We start from the raw sequence: 21,960 nt of genomic DNA on the forward strand, positions 1-21,960 counted from the left end.
CAAAACAAGGGCACTTTATTCGTACCGAGCGGCGAAAAGAATATAATATTATTGTTGCGATTAATAATGATAACACAAATACCGAGGGTGCGTACACTGATATTGCGTCGTGAAAATGGTGTTCTACCGCGATCGTCTCAACGTCTCTCACTGCTTGCGAGGTTGTCGCTGTGGGTCGCTGGTGATGCCGCGGGTGGCGGTGTCGCTGTGGGGGGTGTGGGGGGCGCGGCGGTGTTCGTTCGGGGACGCGGAGGGCACAGGGAGGGCTGCGAATTTTGTCACGAAAGTTTGAATGAATCGTGAAAGTTTTGGAAATGACGGTGGATTTAGGTTTTTTTGGAAGGGGGTGGCAGAGATTGGGGTTGCCCGTTCCTCCGATGCCAACCTGGCACCTCGCGGATTTCCATTCTCTCCTCCGATCGATCCGGAATGCCAAATCAAACGCAAGAAAACAAACTAAACGACGCTAGAATAACGTTTAGTTTTATAACGCTTGGAATTGTAATGTTTATCAATGTATTGTTTTTATTCGAAATAAAACTTTTATTATTATTTAACAACAACAACAAAAAGGCAAAAAATTGGTGCGGGACCGCCCCAACTTATTTGGTGAAATTATGTTTTCGTTTTTTTCACCGGACCTCGGACGTAAATTTTATTTTAAAAAATAAAAGCCACGACAAAACCGTAGCCTTTTCTATGATGGTGGCGGTGGTAGTGGCATTGGTGGTGGTGATGATGGTGATGGCGGCGGTAGTGGTGGTGGTGGCGGCAGTGGTGGTGGTGGTGGCGGTGGTGGTGGTGGTGGCGTTGGTGGTGGAGATATTAACTTTGTACCCCCCACCAAACCCACATTTCTACAAAAAGATTTTCAAAACCGGAATCCGACCGGGTAACTCTCTCTGCAGTCGAGAGCGACTGACCCACACATTTGAAAGGTCTTGAGTTCAAATCCTAGCCAAGGGTCGCCGAAATCATCACCATCATCGTCGTCATCATTGTCATCGTCCTTCCAGCAACGACCAAACGGAGTTTCGGACGGTGAGCGTGTCCAATGCGCCAATCATCGACATCGCGTGCCCTCTCTAAGGGTTGGTGGTTGCCCCATTTGTTATCCGCAAAGTACCAAATTCCAAACGCAAACAGCCCACGATTGCAAAAGCAATCCAAGTGGTTACATCTCCCCATGCAAAAGAGGCAGTGCACCTTAATAATTAAATAAAGGCGCCTTACACCATTGGAACCTCATTTGCCAGTAAAAATATGATTATTGGTTTTTTTACCCTTCTATCTGGCAACAAAACTGACACCTTTTTTACAAGGAGTCATATTTACAAAGGCGCACCTTTTGGCGTCATCTGGTCCAACCCACGTGAGACTAGGCTCTAAGGAAAGCTGTCTCGGGTGTGGACCAATCAACTTCAAGGACAGTACACATGATCAGAGTTATGTTTTTTGTTTGCATTATGACTGCAGGTATTGTGGTATATGTAAACATGACTCCTTGTAAAAAAAGGTGTTAGTTTTGTTGCCAGATAGAAGGGTAAAAAAACAATTATCAAAGGCGCCTTAATTAAATAATCGTAATAATGTATAGATGCCTGTCAATCAATTGCTGGGGTGATGGCCTCCCCCCCATCCACGTAGGTGGGGGGGGGGTTGGCAATACTTCACGTTTGACGAACCAGGCAGGAGCCCATCGATGATCGCCGTGAGCGGGAATCGAACTCGGCTCGCCGGCTAATAGTGCAAGCGGTAACCGCTGCACCGCGGCTCCTCGGCCAATCAAAGTAAATGAACGCTGCGGAGGCGCGGTGTGGGTGATTAAACTGGACATCTGTGAAAAGAGCTTCATAGCTCATCGGATTTCTCCAGTGTGAATCAATATTCCGACATCGGCGCGCACGCAGTGCTCCATCAACAACGGTGACCGCGGTGGCGGCGACGATGGCAATGACCAGAGCCGTCCCTAGGGGTAACGGCGAATCGGGGCGATCGCCCCGGGCCCCGCGTTTTGGGGGGCCCACACGGTGTGGGGTTTGCCCCGTGCCCCCTCTATGGACGGCCCTGGTAATAACGACGATGATGGCAATGATGATGATGATAATGATGATGCTGATTGTAATGATGATGATTGTAATGATGAAGATGGTAATGATGATGGCTATGACAATGATGGTAATGACAATGATGGTAATGAAGAGTATGATAACGATTGTGATAATGATGACGATAATAGCAATGATGATGGTAACAATTGTTATGATACTTATGTTTAGTTTGTTGTCCTTCCTCCGCACATCTGTACGGTGCGAAAGAAGTTCAACATACACACATGACGAATGTGATGATGGAGGTGGTGGTGGTGGTGATCATGATGACGGTGCGTGATGTGGGCGAAGCGACACTGAACATTCAGCGGCCGCACGCGACGCTCCGTCCGTTCCCCTTCGCTGGCCACGTGCCCAGCGTCACAGTGCCAAAGTGGGTGGGAGGGAGAGGGGGGACGAGGGGGGGGGCGAGGGGGGGGAGACGAGGGGGGGAGACGAGGGGGGGGGGCGAGGGGGGAGACGAGGTGGGGGAAATGAGGGGGGGAGACGAGGGGGGGGGGCGAGGGGGGGAGACGAGGGGGGGAGACGAGGGGGGGGAGACGAGGGGGGGGCAAGGGGGGGAGACGAGGGGGGGGAGACGAGGGGAGGAGACGAGGGGGGGAGATGAGGGGGAGACGAGGGGGGGGGGAGACGAGGGGGGGAGACGAGGTGGGGGGGCAAGGGAGGGGGAGACGAGGGGGGGGAGACGAGGGGGGAGAGACGAGGGGGGGGGGACACGAGGGGGGAGACGAGGCGCATTTGCGGTCCGCGCGCAGAACGGAAAGGGGTCTCAACATTCGTCGTCAGTCGCTGCAAGGATTTTTGTAAAACGAAAAGTGTTGCATATTTCATATATACACACACACACGTTGTGATCTATGATTACAAGTTTTTTTTTGTACAACTTACAGACGACATATCGAGAGACAGAACGCGTCGTTCCATGGGTGGAGTCCTCAGTAACCTGGGGCTGCTTCAGTCCTTGCCGTCCATGCATTTGTCGATGATGATCAGACTGCCCCCCCCCCCACTTCCACCCCCGCTCGCCACATTTAACTTCGCCAGGACCTCCATCACAGCGGCCTCGGCTTAATTTGTCATCGAGTAAATTCTCCGGGTCCGCTGGTAAATTTTGGATTCGGTGGGATACGTGGAAATGGTGGCGACCAGAAAGCCCCCTTTGGGACTGCCGGTGCGGTATACTGGATGTGGTGTGCCGGGTGGTGGTGGGAGTGGGGGGGGGGGGTTTCTGAAGTATTTTTCTGGGTCGCTGGCAGACTTGGGAGTAGGTGGTTAGCCACGTACGGTGCGAAAAAAAGAGTTCACCGTATGTACGTGTCACAAATAGTAGCCGCAGCCGATACGTACTGAGAAGGAGAGAGAGAGAGGGGCATGGTGGATGGAGTTTGCCGCCTCGGACAAGTCTGCCCTGGCTGAGAGATACCGGGCGGTGATTGTCAATCACACGCGCGGCTGACGAGTGGCGGAGTTTGACTTCTACATTTGAGTGGGTGAAGAGGGGGGGGGTGCAGGGACTCGCTTTGTTCTTCACATTAGGAATCGCGGGTGCGTATAATTAATAAAATAAAAAAATCTTGATTGTAAACTTACTGAACATGAATTCATGAAGGTGCCCAGTTTGAGCAGGGCATTTCCCCCCCCCCCCCCGCAAACTCCGCCCATAGACCCCCCCTCCCCCTCCACTCCACATCCCAATGGCCCAGCACCACCACCAGCACCACCACCGATGGAAAATCAGAAACCCACCCTCAATGCCACGTAGGACCCCATCCATCAGCGCATAGAGCACGTGGTACCTGGCGCGCAGTGTCTCTCGCTCGCGCGCCCGAGTCGCCGTGACCCCACGACGGCTCCAGAACGTGGAGTGACCATCCCGGTGTCTCCAAACGACCGCGACAGACGAAGTGCCAATATCACTGGTCAACACACTTTTTGTGGCATAAGGTATTCCAACGGTTTTAAGGTAATTTTGGGGTGCTGATTCCAAATCTGGCATCAGTTTTTGTCTATCACATCAGGTTTTTGAGATATCAAATATTGCATTTTCAATAATAACTGCAGAAGAAAAATATTAAATAAATGTGGATATCTACATAAAATGATATTATAAACACACTATCCTAAAAATACAGCACCATATTTTAACACTAAAGCAGTCACTGACTCGCAACAACTTGCAATCATAAGTGACAGAGTTAATTTCGGGTAAAAGCAATGAAAATGGGGTATGCCGATAGCATAAAAATGATGTGATAGAGCAAATCTGAGATCAGATTTGGAATCAGCACCCTGAAATTAGTCTAGAACAGCTGCAAAAGTCCAGGCCAGAAAAAAATGTTTTTTTCTTGTTGACCAGTGTATTCATTCCTCGGTGGTGGTGATCATTATAATGATCATTATTATAAAAAATAGTTTTTTTACCCTTTTATCTGGCAACAAAACTGACACCTTTTTTTTACAAGGAGTCATGTTTGCATTGACCACAATACCTGCAGTCGGAATGCAAACAAAAAACACAACTCTGATAATGTATGCACTGTCCTTGAAATTGATTGGTCCACACCCGAGACAGCTTTCTTTAGAGCCTCGTCTCTCATGGTGTTGGACCAGATGACGCCAAAAGGCGCACACCATGAGAGAATAGGCTCTAAAGAAAGCTGTCTCGGGTGTGGACCAATCAATTTCAAGGACAGTGCATACATTATCATAGTTATGTTTTTTTTTTGCATTCCGACTGCAGGTATTGTGGTCAATGCAAACATGACTCCTTGTAAAAAAAGGTGTCAGTTTTGTTGCCAGATAAAAGGGTAAAAAAACAATTATCATATTTTGCTACTGGCAAAGGAGGTTCCAATGATAATCCTTATTGTTTTTGCTACTTGAAATCTGAGAAAACGATTCCAAACCCCTCCTACCTCCCCCATGAATATAAATTGATTCGCCTTTTCCAGTAACAAAAAAAATCACAACGAAGCGGTTGTTGTTGTTGGTGGTGGTGGTTGTTGTTTGTACACAAACTCGTTACGCGTCGCCGAGGAGCATCACGGGAATAATGCACGTGACCTGTCCCACGAGCCCCCCACGTCTCCACGTACACAACTATAATACAATGCTGTCTAGGCCATCAGTCTACTAATTACGGGTGTCTTTCCAGACCAATATTGCCTCGCGAGCATTGGTGTTGGCAAAGTAATCAGACTCACAATACGCATTTATGCCGGAGGAACCCGCTGAGCTATAAAGCTCTTTCTCGCAGATGTCCAGTCGAGTAAAGGGAACTCCGTGGCCGATGTTCACCTTCTGGGTCTCACCTTCAAGGGCACAAATGGTAGCTCAACGCAGTAGCTCGTCACGTGGACATTGACAGGGGCCAGATCAACTTGGCGGGCCGCGATGGTGTCACGGCGAGGCGCGGTGAAGAAACCACAAACACACACACACAGACACACACACACACACAGATGTAGAAACCACAAACACACAGACACACACAAACAGATGTAGAAACCACAAACACACAGACACACACACCTGTAGAAACCACAAACACACAGACACACAGACACACACACATGTAGAAACCACAGACACACACAGATGTAGAAACCACAAACACACAGACACACACACCTGTAGAAACCACAAACACACAGACACACAGACACACACACATGTAGAAACCACAGACACACACAGATGTAGAAACCACAAACACACAGACACACACACATGTAGAAACCACAAACACACAGACACACACAGATGTAGAAACCACAAACACACACAGATGTAGAAACCACAAACACACAGACACAAAAACACACACAGACACACACAGATGTTAAGTCGAACTTTTTGTTAGTTCTGATGGTCCGGCTACGACATCGCGAGCTGGAGTTTTTGATACGAGACGTTGCAGAGACGTTGCTGAGACGTTGGTAAGGATCGTGCGACTCGTGAACTAAACCCCCCCCCCCCCCCCATGCACGCTTTACGATTACTTAATTTCAAGATAAAATAACAATTAAAAAATACTACTAACAATGATGATGATGATGACGATGATTATTATGAATACATTTGAAAGAAGAAAAAAACGAATAAAAACATAAACAACCGTCTGGAATGCGTCTCTCTCTGCACGGCCACTTTTTGTTGTTGGGCAGCGACCTTCATCGCAAGGCCCCGCGGGTCATTGGTGGCCCCTGGGGGCACCCGGGGGCCCTTTAGTGCGGCCCCCGACAAGACACGAATGGCGCAAAAAACATCACCCCATCACGGAGGTGTTTGGGTTATACTCTTAGGGTTTTCGGTAAAGTCACGTAGGTAAAAAATAAATAATAAAAATATAATTGAAATAATAATAGAAATGAAATAATTATTTTAATAGAAATAAAATATTTATTTTATTTCACGTAGGTAAAAAATAAATAATAATATAATTGAAATAATTATAATTATTTTATTTCTATTATTTCAATTATATTTTTATTATTTATTTTTTACCTACGTGACTTTACCGAAAAACCTAAGAGTATGAATCCTTGCAGTCACGAAAGCTTCAAATCTAGTGTTTTGGTTAGATCGCGGCAAAATACGTGTGTCGTTAAACCCGCCACCACCCGACACAGCCAACTAGTAAGGGTTGTCACGTAAGCAGAACGTAGCCAATTTGCCGCTAGCGATCCCACTTCTGACACCACTTGTTGGGGTGTAAATGATGACTCGGAGGCAGATCTTCATGTAAGTGCTTGCGCCGGTTATTTATTGAGGGTTTTAGACAACTCCCCCAGGGGTAGGGGTCCTTCACTGGGTACTTCACACGAATCTTCACTCGGTCTCTTCCTTAGCTCGGCTAGCTCCGGTCTCTCTCCCTCGAGTCGGATCGGGGGATCAGCCAACACCGACCGACCGGGGAGAGTAGCGCCTCCTATGACCACCGCCGGCTTCTCTCCAGACTCCTTGAGCCCTACCCCTGGCTGGCTCTTCGACCGTTCTCTATCCCGGGCTCCCACAGTGACCTCGCTTTCGTCACGGAGTCCCCCTTAAGTACCTAGAGGAGGCCCTACGTCATCGCCCCGCCCAGCGCGCGTGACGTCACGTCCCATGACGTCATCGCCCCGCCCAGCGCGCGTGACGTCACGTCCCCATATTTACTCCTCTACACTAGTACAGCACACCGGTGTGTTGGAGAGCCACAACATTTACAATCTGAGTACGACGTTTCGCCAGTAATTAGAACTAGCTTCATCAGGCGACAGACAGATATTTGTGTTCTGTTTACGTGGCAACCCTTGCTAGTTGGCTGTGTCGGGTGGTGGCGGGCTTTAACGACACATTTACATATTTACGCGATCTAACCCAAAAAAACCTCTATTATGGATGATACTGGTCGTGAAAGCCTGCTAAGTGTTAAACTGAAAACACCCCCCACCCCCCCATCATTATCATCGCGCTGCTGTCAAACCCCAGTGGTTTCAAATGGTGTGGCGGCCCTCACACACCGACACCGCTGTCAACCCGTGCGGTTTTACCACCCCCTATTCTTGTACGGGGAAATTGAGATTTCAGCTCTCCGCACGGCGTACAGCCGTTTCAATTCGGGCACCAAAAATGCTGTTGGTCTATTTGTTTGTGTTTCTCCCTTGCGACGATGGGACTTTGTAGGATGAACGTTGAGATTTTATAAGGGCCACGGGGTTGACCAAAAAGGTCTGAATTGGTCTGTAATAATGTAAGGCATTGATAAGGGGTTTGCATTGATGATGTCTTGCCCCCTCCCCCACCGCCTCTGAAAATTATCGAAGAGCCTTGGGCTGAAGCCGCCTGCACGGTCAATGTACGCAGGCAGCTGCGGAGACGGTGCCCCCCCCCACCCCCCGACGGTAGCAGGCGACAGCCAACAAGCTGACCCATCGTCTATTTGATCATGGGACCTCCTTCGTCTATTGTTTGTTTGTCACTTGCTGCTACATTTAGCCAAGAATGTCAGTGTGTAACGCGCGTGACGTCACTCCACGTCGACCAGCCCCCCCCCCCACACATTAATAATCATGAACAGGTTACGTCCTCCACATGGACCCGCCCCTCATTAATAATCATGATGTTCATTCTAAATGTGGAGGGAAAAACCGGAGGACCTGGAAAAAAATCGATGCAACCACGGGGATATACAGCAGGCGTCAAGGTCAGAATGGAACCTACGACCTGCTGAATACCAGGCGAGGTAGTTAACATCTCACCATGGAGAGAGAGGCATGACAATTCCACATATACAGCAGGCGTCAGGGTCAGAATCAAACCCACGACCTCCTGTATACCAGGCGAGGAAGTTCCGGGCATTCGTTGAAATGTTGATATCACGTAAATCTCTCCGAGATAATTATCGGCAGGCCCACGTGTGGAGGGGTAAAGTGTGGGTACTCCCCTGAGAGGGAGATTCCCTGCGTGGAGGAGGAGGCGGGAAGGCCCTCTGCTCTGCGTGGAGGAGCAGGGAGATCCCTGGGGTGGAGGAGGAGTGGGTGGAGGAGTGGAGGGGGAGGAGGGAGACCTCTTGGATGGAGGAGGAGGAGGATGGGGTGGAAGAGTAGGTGAGGGGGAGGGAGACCCCTTGGATGGAGGAGGAGGAATTCCCTGGTGCAGAGCAACCATCATCTGCAAATTACAAGAGGCTCCAGAGAATAAGACGCACTCCAAACTTTATGGCGAATTTTTATTTTTTTATTTAAAATCCCTGCTTCATCATCGGGAGAATACGGCACTGCAACGGAGAGCCGTCTTCCGAGGAGATGGTTACGGACACGGTGCTTTAAAACGGTGGATGAGATGTGTTTCGGGAAGACGATTGCGAACAGCAAGACGACACGCAAAGTCTTTCACAAAGTCTCGTCTTGCGCTCTCCGCAATATCGGACGCAGCCAACCCAAACTTTAGCTTCACGATTCTGGGATGTTTAAAAAGACCGCGCCGTACGAACCGGAGAATACGTTAAGTCGCCCGATTAAAAACTAATTTCCTTCCTGTGTTAGTTTATTGTCCTTGCACCGCACACCTCCGATTAGCGCCGTTGGCTACGTACGGTGCGAAAGAAGTCCAAAAGACAAACATTCACGAAACATCTCGAGTGATATTTTCCCCTTCGCTTGCAAAGTGAACCGAGCGCGAGTGTAAATATCCACGTGGAGCTCGCACTCGGCGACCTTGCCAACGCGACCTCCTAAAAACTTCACTTGCGCGCTGCTGTGGGACCGGCCAAAGGGTCAACGAAGGTCAAAGGAACGTTGACAGATCGATGGCGTTGAGGAAGTCTTCTCGCTCGTCGTACTCAAGCATGACGGGCGGAGCCGCATCATCATCATCATCTTCGTCTTCATCGTCGTCGTCGTCGTCATTATCTCCGGGCGGCTCGCCGTGGCCCCTCGTCATCACGTACACGTGGTAGTGGAAGGTCTCCCCGTACGTGCGGTGCCGCACGCGCCACCCGTAGCGGCGCCGCGCGTACAGCGGCGAGCGCACGTGCGGGTGGGCGAACGTCACCGACACGAAGTGGCCGCCCGGGCGTAGGACGCGTGACACCTGTGGGGCGAGGGGCCACGGGGGATGAGGTGCGGGACATGGTGGGGGGGGGGGACAGAGTGAGTGATACATGGGGGACGTGAATGTGTCTGTACGTTGAACTTCTTTCGCACCGCCGTACGTAGCCAACCGTGCTAATCGGAGGTGCGAGGAAGAACAACAAACTAAACACAAACATCAGTTCTAAATCTCGATGATTTAAAAGTGCATAGCTCCAGTGGCTTCCTAATATCGAGGCTCAGCAGGGTGAGTGTCACGTGGTGACACAGCAGGGTGTCACGTGGTGACAAAGCAGGGCGTCACGTGGTGACACAGCAGGGTGTCACGTGGTGACGCAGCAGGGTGAGTGTCACGTGGTGATACAGCAGGGAGAGTGTCACGTGGTGACGCAGCAGGGTGAGTGTCACGTGGTGACACAGCAGGGAGAAAGGAGGGGGGGAGATGTGCGTCTGCCTGATTTCTCACAGCTGCTGTTTTAATGTGGGAAGCAAAAACGCGGCACGGCTGAGATGAGATGAGATGTTGTTGTCGTGGCAATCGTAAACGCGAGAACCGGACTCGAACCGAGGCCCTCAGTGGCCCCCGGCTCAGTGCCTGGCATGGCCCTCGTGAATCCCTCCCCCGGCCTCGGGCAAGAAGGTCGTCATGTCACCGTGACTGGATTGTTTTGACAGGATGCAACGGGGATGCTGGTGGGCGCCAAATATCAAGACAGAGATCACCCGCACAGCCTTAAAGTGATGTCAGCGAGCAGCGCCTATGATAGCAGGGAACACGAGTGGCCAGCACCACACGCACGTGTCTACCCGGTGCCGGTCTGCACCAGGTACTCGTTTTAAGGCTGAGTCGACCTAGGGGGTGCCCAGGACCGGTGCAGATATTCGACGTTGTCTGTGAGCGGGAATCGAACGGCGCGATAACCGCTCCCCGCATAAACAAAGATCCCCCTGACAGGTTCGACATACTTTAGGGGCAAGTGCTGTTCGCGAGCACCTACGAAGGCTGGGATACACACAGACACACATACACACATATGTAAGACACACGCACACAGGACACACACATGGGTGACGTGCGCCCACACACACGGGCATGCCCACCCCACCCAGCGCGCCCCACGGAGCGAGAGAGAACCCTTTAAGGATCGGTGCTCGCATTTGCATTCTGTGCGCGATGCCACTGCGCAAGCTCCAGCCTGCTTCCACCTCCTCCTCCTCCCCCCCCACCTCCTCCTCCGCCAATTCCTCAATCAACAGCATCCCTCCCTCCTGCTCCCTTCCTCCCTCCTCCCTCCCTCCTCCCTCCCTCCTACCCCCCCCCGTCCCTCGCCATCCCCACTGCAACCTCCTCCATCATCCCCGCCGATACAATCACCGCCATCGCCACCCCTCTCGAATACAACCACCATCACAACCACCACAACCACCACCACCACAACGAGCCGCCCTCCATCCACCTCCACTGCAATCACCTTCACCACCACCACCACCATCAACCTATCCCTCCCTCCCTACCGCAGGCACGGGGACACTGTCCCCCAGCAGTGGATGAGGGCTCGACGTTCATCATCGTCGTTGCATTCGTCTCTGTTGGTCATCATCGACGATTTCCCTTCAAGACGCGCGCACGCTTTGGCACGTGCCGGGAGTCAGTGGGGGGGGGGGGGGGGTACGGTCCAAATGTAACTTCTTTCGCACCGTACGTAGCCAACAGTGCCAATCTCGGAGGTCGACATCTCTTCCACCATCCGAGTAGGGCGATAGAAGAGGCGTGGACAAGAGAGGGGGGAGAGAGGCAGCGAGACGAGGTGGGATAATGAGACGTGGGTGGGGCACGCAGACTGAGAGAGAGAGAGAGAGGAGGTAGTGAGATGACAGAGACGTGGGGGCGAGGTGGGGAAACAAATACACAGACGACGATGGAGGTTGATGAATTAAAACTGCTTCGTGTTTAGTCTGCGCCCCCCCCCCGCACCTCCGATTAGCGCGGTTGGCGAACGCACGGCGCGAAAGAAGTTCAAGGCACGCGTTTCATGGCAATTCGTCCGCGTTCATTGGGATTCTGAATTCGATCGTTCGATGCGAGGATTCCAAGTGACCCCCATACCCCCCCCCCCGCCATCCTCCCTTATTTTCCCATGAATCCGTTGGGGGGGGGGTCAGGGACCTTGAGCTACCTGGGGCCCCTGCGCTTGCCCTCGGTGTGGCACCCCCCCCCCCCCCCCGCGTGGCCACGCGCTCCTCTCGCTGTTGAACGTTCGAGGAGGCACGAGCGACTGCAACGCGGTGGGGGGGGGGGGGGAGAACGCCCTGGGCCTCCACTAGGTCGACTCGGCCTCAAAAATGAGTACATTGCGCGTGGTGTTGGCGCGCGTGGAACAGTCGCCGCTGGGGGAGGAATCAAGTGGGCCGGGCGTGGTGCTGGCCACCCACCCCCCGTGTAGCCTGAAACAGACTGTAGGGGCAAGTGCTGTTAGCGAGCACCTATGAAGGCCGGCACGGCACACGAGGGGGTGGGTGGCCAGCATCACGCCCGGCCGCCTTTGTCTCTGCAGTGACGATGCTTAATACACCGCACCAGGTACGAATTTGAGGCCGAGTCGACCTAGGGGAGGCCCACGACCGATTCAGAAGATCGTCACCTGGTGTTGGCCGTGAGCGGGAATCGAACTCTGTTCGCCGGGTTCATAGCGCAGCGTAGCGCTAACCGCTGCACCACCGCTCCCCGCACACACACGGCTTAAACTCGCATGAGCACCCCCTTCTCCCTCTCACTCTCTCGCCCACGCTCATCAATGAACGGCGAGGGGAGGCGAGGGAGCGAGGGAAGGGGGTGAGGGGAAGTGTGTGGGTGTGTGTGTGTGCGTGCAAGCGAGGAGCGGTAGTGTGGTGGTTAGCGCACTGCGCTACGAAACCCGGCGACCCGAGTTCGATTCCCCATTCACAAAATTACAGTGGCGAATATCTCAACCTCTGTCCTGGGCAACTTCCCTAGGTCGACCCAGCCTTAACCAAATGAGCTGTCGGTGCGGTGTGTGGGGGGGAAATAAAATAATCAGAATTCAGGAGACACCCAACCCCTCGTGTGCCTTGCCAGCCGTCGTAGGTGCTGGCTCGCAGCACTTGCCCCGAGAGACTATACGGGGGATCTTTGTATTTACCTGTGCGTCGATGTGCACGCGGGGTGGACACAATTATCGTCATTATCGTTATCATTGACCACCACCACCACCATCATCTTTGTCATCATCGATCATTGGGTTGGTGGCAGCAAGGATGGAGAGGGATGTGAATTGGAGAGGGGGAGGTGAGGTTGGGGGCGGAGCAAGAGGAGAAGAAACGGGGGAGAAGTGTGGGAGGACGAGGGGAGGGGGAGGAAGTGGGGTGGGGAATAGACAGGGAACTGCAAATGCCGGCGTAGAATGCGCGCGTGTGCGTGCCGCGCGTAACAATGTGCGCCTGGACTCGTGCGTGCGTGCGTGCGTTTGCATGCGTGCGTGTGTGCGTGTCCGCGTATGTGTGTGCATGCGTGTGTGTGTTTGCGTGACCGCGTGTGTGTTTGCATGCGTGCGTGTGTTTGCATGCGTGTGCGTGCGTGCGCGTGCGTGTGTCCGCGTGTGTGTCTGTGTGCGTGGCCGCGTTTGAGTGCATTCGTGCGTGTCCGTGCATGCACACACGTGGGGAGCGGTGGTGTAGCGGTTAGCGCTACGCTGCGCTCCGAACCCGGCAACCCAAGTTCGATTCCCCGCTCACAGCCAACGCCATTGACGATTATCTGAACCGGTCCTGGGACTCCCCTAGGTCGAGTCAGGCTCAAATTAGTACCTGGCGCGGTGCGTAAAAACATCGCCACTGGGAAGACAAAGGCGGCTGGGCGTGGTGCTGGCCATCCACCACCTCGTGTGCCGTTCTGGCCCTTCATAGGTGCTACTCGCTAACAGCACTTGCCCCAACAGTCTGATAAGGCTATACGGGGGATCTTTGTCTTTGTATTGTGCATGCGTGCACGTCGGGGGATTGGTACAAAAAAAACATGGCGTCATGAAACGTGTGAACGTGACCAGATCGCCGTCACTATGATGATCATTGACCACCACCATCATCACCAACATCACCACCAACATCACCACCATCATCATCACCACATCATCACCACCAACATCATCACCACCAACATCATCAACACCACCACCACCATCAACATCATCGCCTCCAATGATCGCACATCGACCCATGCCTATAATATAATCATTAATCAACCTCCCCCCTTTTTAATAAATCAACGGCTCTTCTTCATAATCATCGTCATTACCATGAGCCACGCTCAATCCACTGCTGGGTGATGATGAAGGCCTCCCCACGCAGTCCGCATCTCAGGACACGATCCTGCGATGTTTGAATCCCACCCAGCGCCTGCACACGCCACGGTGACTTCGAAGCTCCATCTCCTCGCTGGAGGGATGTTGCTCTCGCACTCCTTGGCTGACCGTGCCCATGCATGACGGTGCATCCTCTACAAGTCGGTCAAGCTGGGAACATCGATTTGAAATTGGAAATATCATCATCACCACCATCGTTTTCCCAGCGGTGCTCATCAACGACCGATTCACCACCGTAGGCTACCAATCCTTGCGAATCAAAGAACCTTCTCGATTGAACCAGTTCGGATATTCGCCGCTGATGTTGGAGTGGAGACTCGAACTCGGGTTGCTGAGTTCGCAACGCTCCGACACATTCGCCCCACCGCTCCCCCACGCCCACACACCCGCACACAAAGATGCACCGTATAGCCTTAACATAATGTTGGGGCAAGTGCTGTTAGCAAGCACCCGAGGGAGTGGGTGGCCAGCACCACGCTCGGTCGCCTTTGTCTCTATAGTGGCGATGCACACTGCACCAGGTACTCATTTGAGGCTGAGCCGACCTACTGGAGACCCAAGTCCGCTTCAAATAATCGTCTCTGCTGTTGGTCGAACTCGGGTCGCTGCGCAAAACCGCTGCACCACCGCTGCCCACATGCAAACGCATATGCGCGTGCACGCATGCACACACACACGTAGCTGCATGCACACACACGTGCACGCATACACGTGCACGCACACACACACACACGTGCACGCACGCACACACATGCACGCACGCACACGCATGCACACACACACATGCACGCATGCACACACATGCACGCATGCACACACATGCACGCACACACATGCACGTACACACATGCACGCATGCACACACATGCACGCACACACACACACTCGTCTGTGTCGTGTTTTTGTTGTTGTTGTTGCAATGTGCAACGTGCAGGGCTGCACAGGCAATGGGATCGCTGTCGCCGCCGCTGCCACTGCCGGGTTTGTGATGCACCTCGGAGTCACTTTGCATTCGAGCCGTCACCGCTCTGCGCGTTGTGGGGAAAAAAATCACACAGAGGGAGGGTGGGAGGGTGGCGGTGGGTGTCGGTGATGGTGGAGGAGGAGGAGGATGGAGGAGAAGGAGGGCTGAGGAGGAGGAGGTGGTGGTGGTATCGGCGGTGGGGGTTGGGGAAAAAAGAGTGAGGTTTATTCCAGAACCTTCTGTCCCATAATGCATTTCCAGTAAATTAGGAATGCTGAGAAGGTAGCAGTAGCAGCAGCAGCCACTCACGCTCACGCACAGCGAAGTTGGCACACCGATGGCACAGCAGTGCCAGCCAACAGCGCCGTGCTGTACACGCGCGTGCAGAGGCGCGTGCGCGTGCGACAAGCGTGCACACGCGCCGCATGTAACGCACGGGCGTACGCATACACGTGCACCCACACACACACACGCGTGCACACAAAGACAACGATCCCCCCCACCCCACCGTGTAGCCCTAATAGATAATTATTGGAGCAAGGGCCGTTCGCGTGTAGCACCTGTGAAGGCTGGCACGGCACACGAGGGGGTTGGGGTGGCATAATGCATTGTCGGGAAGGTTTGTTCTTGCGAGGACAAAACAATGATCATAATTGCAACTTGGAACGCGCCGCTCTCGAAGACAGAGGACGACTCGGAGGCGCGTGGAGTAATCGCGGACAAGCAGGGAGGCAGCGGCAGCAGCAGCCGCAGCGGCAGCAGCCGCAGCAGCAGCCTCGCGTTGGGCCGCCGGCGCCAACAATTGCCCGAGCTCTGCGGCCCTCTACATTTACGTCAATCGGTCCCATAAGCCCCCCCCCCCCCCGGCTCTCGCATAAACTGGCATTGCGACGTCATTTTACGTCTGTTGAAGGCGAACGACAACGGAACAGTCCGCGCCAGGCGGCGTTTGTGTCGCCCAAATTGTATTTATTTGTTGCGATTTTGACTTCCGTTTATTCGGGACCCCGGGGTCCCGCCATGAGGTTCAGTTACTGATGAGCGTTGACACGCGTGCGGAAACCGGAGCACGCTGGGAGAAAACCCCACGCGTGCGAGGGGAGGGGGGCAACTCCATCCCCATTCGGATGAAACAGGCGAAGTCCACCTTGTTGCTGGCAGAGCCAGGAGGTACACCGCCTCCTCCTTGACACCCACCCACGGTGGGGGCGGAGTTTCGCAACCCATCTGTGTGTGAGCCACCAACCCTCACTGCTGCTCCCCCCCCCCACCAGCACCAGATTACAGGAGGCAGACACGTGCAGAGTAACCACCACCACCACAACCACCACAACCACAACCACCACCACCACCACCACAACCACCACCACAACCACCACAACCACCACAACCACAACCACCACAACCACCACCACAACCACCACCACCAAATGGCAGTGCATTCCGCAGGAGCAGACAGGGAGTGAGGACCCCCACCAGCCCCCCCCCCCCGTGTGTGGTGCAGTGGGGGGAGGGGGGTGTACCTGGAGCTGGTATTGATTTTGTTTTAAAGAAATCTACGCGGGCAGTTTAATTGAAGTGGCATGAGTCACGCTTGCGAGCGAGAGCGTGGGGAGCGGTGGGGTAGCGGTTAGCGCGCTGCGTTACGAACCCGGCGACCCCAGTTCGATTCCCGCTCACGGCCAACACCGGTGACGATTATCTGAATCGTTCATGGGCCTCCCCTAGGTCGACTCAGCCTCAAATGATTACCTGGTGTGTGGTGTGTAAACATTACCACTGGGGAGACAAAGGCGGCTCGGCATGGTGCTGGCCACCCACCCCCTCGTGTGCGGTGCCGGCGATCATAGGTGCTTCTCGCTGACAGCACTTGCCCCGACAGTCTGTTACAGGCTACACGGGGGAACTTTATCTTTGTGCGCGCACCTTTACATTTGTGTTCTGAGCCCACGCCGAGTGCAACAAGCGAGCACACCACACCAGAGTTGCAGGAGACGAGTGGTGACTATGTAGCACACACACACACGCGCACACACACACGCGCGCACACACACGCGCGCACACACGCACGCGCACACACGCGCGCGCACACACGCGCGCGCACACACGCACGCGCACACACACACACGCGCACACACACGCACACACACACACACGCACGCACACACACGCGCGCACACACACGCGCGCACACGCACACACACGCACGCGCATCCCCCCGCATTGCATTCTTAGCACGATCTCTGCCTTTCTCACCGACACGGGGGGCGGGGCTGGGGAGGGGGGCTGGGGAGTGGGGCTGGGGGTGCTGGGGGGCGGGGCTGGGGGGTAGAGGGGGGGGTAGAGGGGGGGGTATTCCCTGTAAAATGACTTTGTCCACAAAACATAATTTGTCCAGCGAGCCTCATCGCGTTGGCCTCCCGCTGCCTCTGCTGGAGGCGCGACCCCCACGCGGGCCCCGCCCCCCCCCTGCCCCCCCCGCCACCACCCACCCGGCACGGTCGCACAGAGGCGTGGGCCCCCCAGCAACAACGCCGGGGGTTTGTCTACCCCCACCCCTACCCCCTAGCCCCAACACTAACCCCTACCCCCAACACTAACCCCTACCCCCAACACTAACCCCTACACCCGAGCCCCAACACTAACCCCTAGCCCCGAGCCCCAATACTGACCCATACCTCCTAGCCCCAACACTAACCCCGACCCCCAACACTAACCCCTACCACCTAGCCCCACCCCTACCCCCTACACCCTAGCCCCAACACTAACCCCGACCCCCTAGCCCCAACACTAACCCCTACCACCTAGCCCCACCCCTACCCCATACACCCTAGCCCCAACACTAACCCCTAGCCCCAACACTAACCCCAACCCCTTAGCCCGAACACTAACCCTGACCATAAACCTATAACCCTGAAGCTAACCCTAAAGCCACTGCAGTAAATACGTCCGAGGATACATTCAGCCCTGACAGCCACGGTTCGAATGCCCTTGTTGTTCCCGACCTGATTTTCCACGTTCGCATGGAAATTGGCGGGGGAACCTGAAAGGGTTACGCCAAGTAGCAACGGCGAGGTGGCTGACACCACCGGTCCAAATCATAGAGAGGAGCGAGTGGGGCCTGGGCACCGCGCGTGGTGGCCAGAGAGAATTGAGAATCAAAAGATGTATTTTTCACTGGAGGAATCCGATGAGCTATGAAGCTCTTTCTTTCCAGACGACGTACGGACGGGGCGATGAACGGTCAAGCACAATGACGGAGTGGCAGCCAAGGGGTGATGGAAAGAATCCATCTGGAGGACGTCCATCCATCGGTAGGACGTCGGGCGTGGGATAGGCACAACCCCAAAGACACAGACACATCGGAGAGACAGACATACAGCGCGATAGGGAAAACCCAATGTGCTGGTATGGGGTTAACGTGAATTACGGAGGGGGGGGGGGGGTGCGGGGGTGATGCGGGCAGGGGGGGCGGAAGGGAGGGAGGGAGTCTCCGCTGGAAGAGACCACACGACTGCACCTGCATACTAAGAGGCAGCGTAATCCCTGGGATGCACGCTCGTACACAAATACACACTGCACGCGCGCGCGCACGCACGCGCCCGCGTGCAAAATCACGTACTGGCGCGTGCATGAAAATGACAAGCATGCACACGCACGCACGCACACATACGCATGCATTGCACGCTTGTTTGTGCGCTCACACATGTGAGCATGCATGCACACGCACGCACGCGAATGCACACAGACACGTGCAAGCATGCATGCAGACACATGCATGCACACGCATGCCAATGCATGCATGCACACATACCCATCCACGCACACGCATGCACACGCGCACGTACATGCACATAGGCACATGTAAGCATGCATGCACACGCATGCACGCATACGCATGCACGCACGTGCATTCTCGCACGCGTATGCAAATACAAATATCCCCCGTATAGCCTGAACAGTCGGTGTGGGCAAGTGCTGTTAGCGAGCGCCAGTGAAAGCCAGCACAGCGTGCTAAGTGGGTGGGGTGTGGTCAGCACCACACCGGGCCGAAATGTCTCCCCAGCACTGATGCTCACACGTGGCACCAGGTACTCATTTAAGGCCGAGTCGACCTAGGCAAGAGCCACGACTGGCTCAGACATTCGCTGCCACCGACGTTGGCTGGGAATCGAGACACGAGGGCGGACGGGATCGCAAGCGCGGTGCGCTAACCACTGCGCCACCGCTCCACCCCGCACGCGCAACCTTCACTCCACCCCGGGCAGTCCCCGACTCGGCAGGAGGAGGTGGATGGGAAGGGAAGGCTGCAGGGAGGAGGTGGCAGTGATGGGGTGAGTGTTGGGGCTAGGGGGTCTGGGTTAGTGTTGGGGCTAGGGGGTAGGGGTTAGTGTTGGGGCTAGGGGGTAGGGGTTAGTGTTGGGGCTAGGGGGTAGGGGTTAGTGTTGGGGCTAGGGGGTAGGGGTTAGTGTTGGGGCTAGGGGGTAGGGGTTAGTGTTGGGGCTAGGGGGTCAGGGTTAGTGTTGGGGCTAGGGGGTAGGGGTTAGTGTTGGGGCTAGGTGGTAGGGGTTAGTGTTGGGGCTAGGGGGTAGGGGTTAGTGTTGGGGCTAGGGGGTCGGGGTTAGTGTTGGGACTAGGTGGTAGGGGTTAGTGTTGGGGCTAGGGGGTAGGGGTTAGTGTTGGGGCTAGGTGGTAGGGGTTAGTGTTGGGGCTAGGGGGTAGGGGTTAGTGTTGGGGCTAGGGGGTAGGGGTTAGTGTTGGGGCTAGGTGGTAGGGGTTAGTGTTGGGGCTAGGTGGTAGGGGTTAGTGTTGGGGCTAGGGGGTAGGGGTTAGTGTTGGGGCTAGGTGGTAGGGGTTAGTGTTGGGGCTAGGGGGTAGGGGTTAGTGTTGGGGCTAGGTGGTAGGGGTTAGTGTTGGGGCTAGGGGGTAGGGGTTAGTGTTGGGGCTAGGTGGTAGGGGTTAGTGTTGGGGCTAGGGGGTAGGGGTTAGTGTTGGGGCTAGGTGGTAGGGGTTAGTGTTGGGGCTAGGGGGTCAGGGTTAGTGTTGGGGCTAGGTGGTAGGGGTTAGTGTTGGGGCTAGGGGGTAGGGGTTAGTGTTGGGGCTAGGTGGTAGGGGTTAGTGTTGGGGCTAGGGGGTCAGGGTTAGTGTTGGGGCTAGGTGGTAGGGGTTAGTGTTGGGGCTAGGGGTTAGTGTTGGGGCTAGGTGGTAGGGGTTAGTGTTGGGGCTAGGGGGTCAGGGTTAGTGTTGGGGCTAGGTGGTAGGGGTTAGTGTTGGGGCTAGGGGGTCGGGGTTAGTGTTGGGGCTAGGTGGTAGGGGTTAGTGTTGGGGCTAGGGGGTAGGGGTTAGTGTTGGGGCTAGGTGGTAGGGGTTAGTGTTGGGGCTAGGGGGTAGGGGTTAGTGTTGGGGCTAGGTGGTAGGGGTTAGTGTTGGGGCTAGGGGGTAGGGGTTAGTGTTGGGGCTAGGTGGTAGGGGTTAGTGTTGGGGCTAGGGGGTCAGGGTTAGTGTTGGGGCTAGGTGGTAGGGGTTAGTGTTGGGGCTAGGGGGTAGGGGTTAGTGTTGGGGCTAGGTGGTAGGGGTTAGTGTTGGGGCTAGGGGGTCAGGGTTAGTGTTGGGGCTAGGTGGTAGGGGTTAGTGTTGGGGCTAGGGGGTCAGGGTTAGTGTTGGGGCTAGGTGGTAGGGGTTAGTGTTGGGGCTAGGGGGTCGGGGTTAGTGTTGGGGCTAGGGGGTAGGGGTTAGTGTTGGGGCTAGGTGGTAGGGGTTAGTGTTGGGGCTAGGGGGTAGGGGTTAGTGTTGGGGCTAGGTGGTAGGGGTTAGTGTTGGGGCTAGGGGGTAGGGGTTAGTGTTGGGGCTAGGTGGTAGGGGTTAGTGTTGGGGCTAGGGGGTAGGGGTTAGTGTTGGGGCTAGGTGGTAGGGGTTAGTGTTGGGGCTAGGGGGTAGGGGTTAGTGTTGGGGCTAGGTGGTAGGGGTTAGTGTTGGGGCTAGGGGGTAGGGGTTAGTGTTGGGGCTAGGTGGTAGGGGTTAGTGTTGGGGCTAGGGGGTAGGGGTTAGTGTTGGGGCTAGGTGGTAGGGGTTAGTGTTGGGGCTAGGGGGTAGGGGTTAGTGTTGGGGCTAGGTGGTAGGGGTTAGTGTTGGGGCTAGGGGGTAGGGGTTAGTGTTGGGGCTAGGTGGTAGGGGTTAGTGTTGGGGCTAGGGGGTCAGGGTTAGTGTTGGGGCTAGGTGGTAGGGGTTAGTGTTGGGGCTAGGGGGTCAGGGTTAGTGTTGGGGCTAGGTGGTAGGGGTTAGTGTTGGGGCTAGGGGGTCAGGGTTAGTGTTGGGGCTAGGTGGTAGGGGTTAGTGTTGGGGCTAGGGGGTCGGGGTTAGTGTTGGGGCTAGGGGGTAGGGGTTAGTGTTGGGGCTAGGTGGTAGGGGTTAGTGTTGGGGCTAGGGGGTAGGGGTTAGTGTTGGGGCTAGGTGGTAGGGGTTAGTGTTGGGGCTAGGGGGTAGGGGTTAGTGTTGGGGCTAGGTGGTAGGGGTTAGTGTTGGGGCTAGGGGGTAGGGGTTAGTGTTGGGGCTAGGTGGTAGGGGTTAGTGTTGGGGCTAGGGGGTAGGGGTTAGTGTTGGGGCTAGGTGGTAGGGGTTAGTGTTGGGGCTAGGGGGTAGGGGTTAGTGTTGGGGCTAGGTGGTAGGGGTTAGTGTTGGGGCTAGGGGGTAGGGGTTAGTGTTGGGGCTAGGTGGTAGGGGTTAGTGTTGGGGCTAGGGGGTAGGGGTTAGTGTTGGGGCTAGGTGGTAGGGGTTAGTGTTGGGGCTAGGGGGTAGGGGTTAGTGTTGGGACTAAGTACCGGAGTTCGCTGTTTTCGAGTGATACGCGCGCCCACAGCGAGCGTTCTAAGCGACTGTTATTGTTATTGCGAGCCTGCCACCGCTGTAAAATTAAACACGATACTAAATAATAA

At 54.9% G+C, this 21,960-nt stretch overlaps 1 protein-coding gene across 1 annotated transcript in view; it reads right to left on the reverse strand.

Moving 5' to 3' along the window:
• Window positions 1-8,883: 8,883 nt before the first annotated feature.
• EEF1AKMT4 (EEF1A lysine methyltransferase 4) overlaps window positions 8,884-21,960 on the reverse strand; it is a 47,157-nt gene continuing 34,080 nt past the window's right edge. Inside the window, exon 3 of the mRNA XM_078869875.1 lies at window positions 8,884-9,686. Coding sequence (XP_078726001.1) covers window positions 9,381-9,686 — 306 coding nt within the window. The 3' untranslated portion in view covers window positions 8,884-9,380. The remainder of the gene's footprint in view (window positions 9,687-21,960) is intronic.

This window comes from Lampetra fluviatilis, chromosome 28 (assembly GCF_964198595.1).
Source record: "Lampetra fluviatilis chromosome 28, kcLamFluv1.1, whole genome shotgun sequence".
Classification (NCBI taxonomy): domain Eukaryota; kingdom Metazoa; phylum Chordata; class Hyperoartia; order Petromyzontiformes; family Petromyzontidae; genus Lampetra; species Lampetra fluviatilis.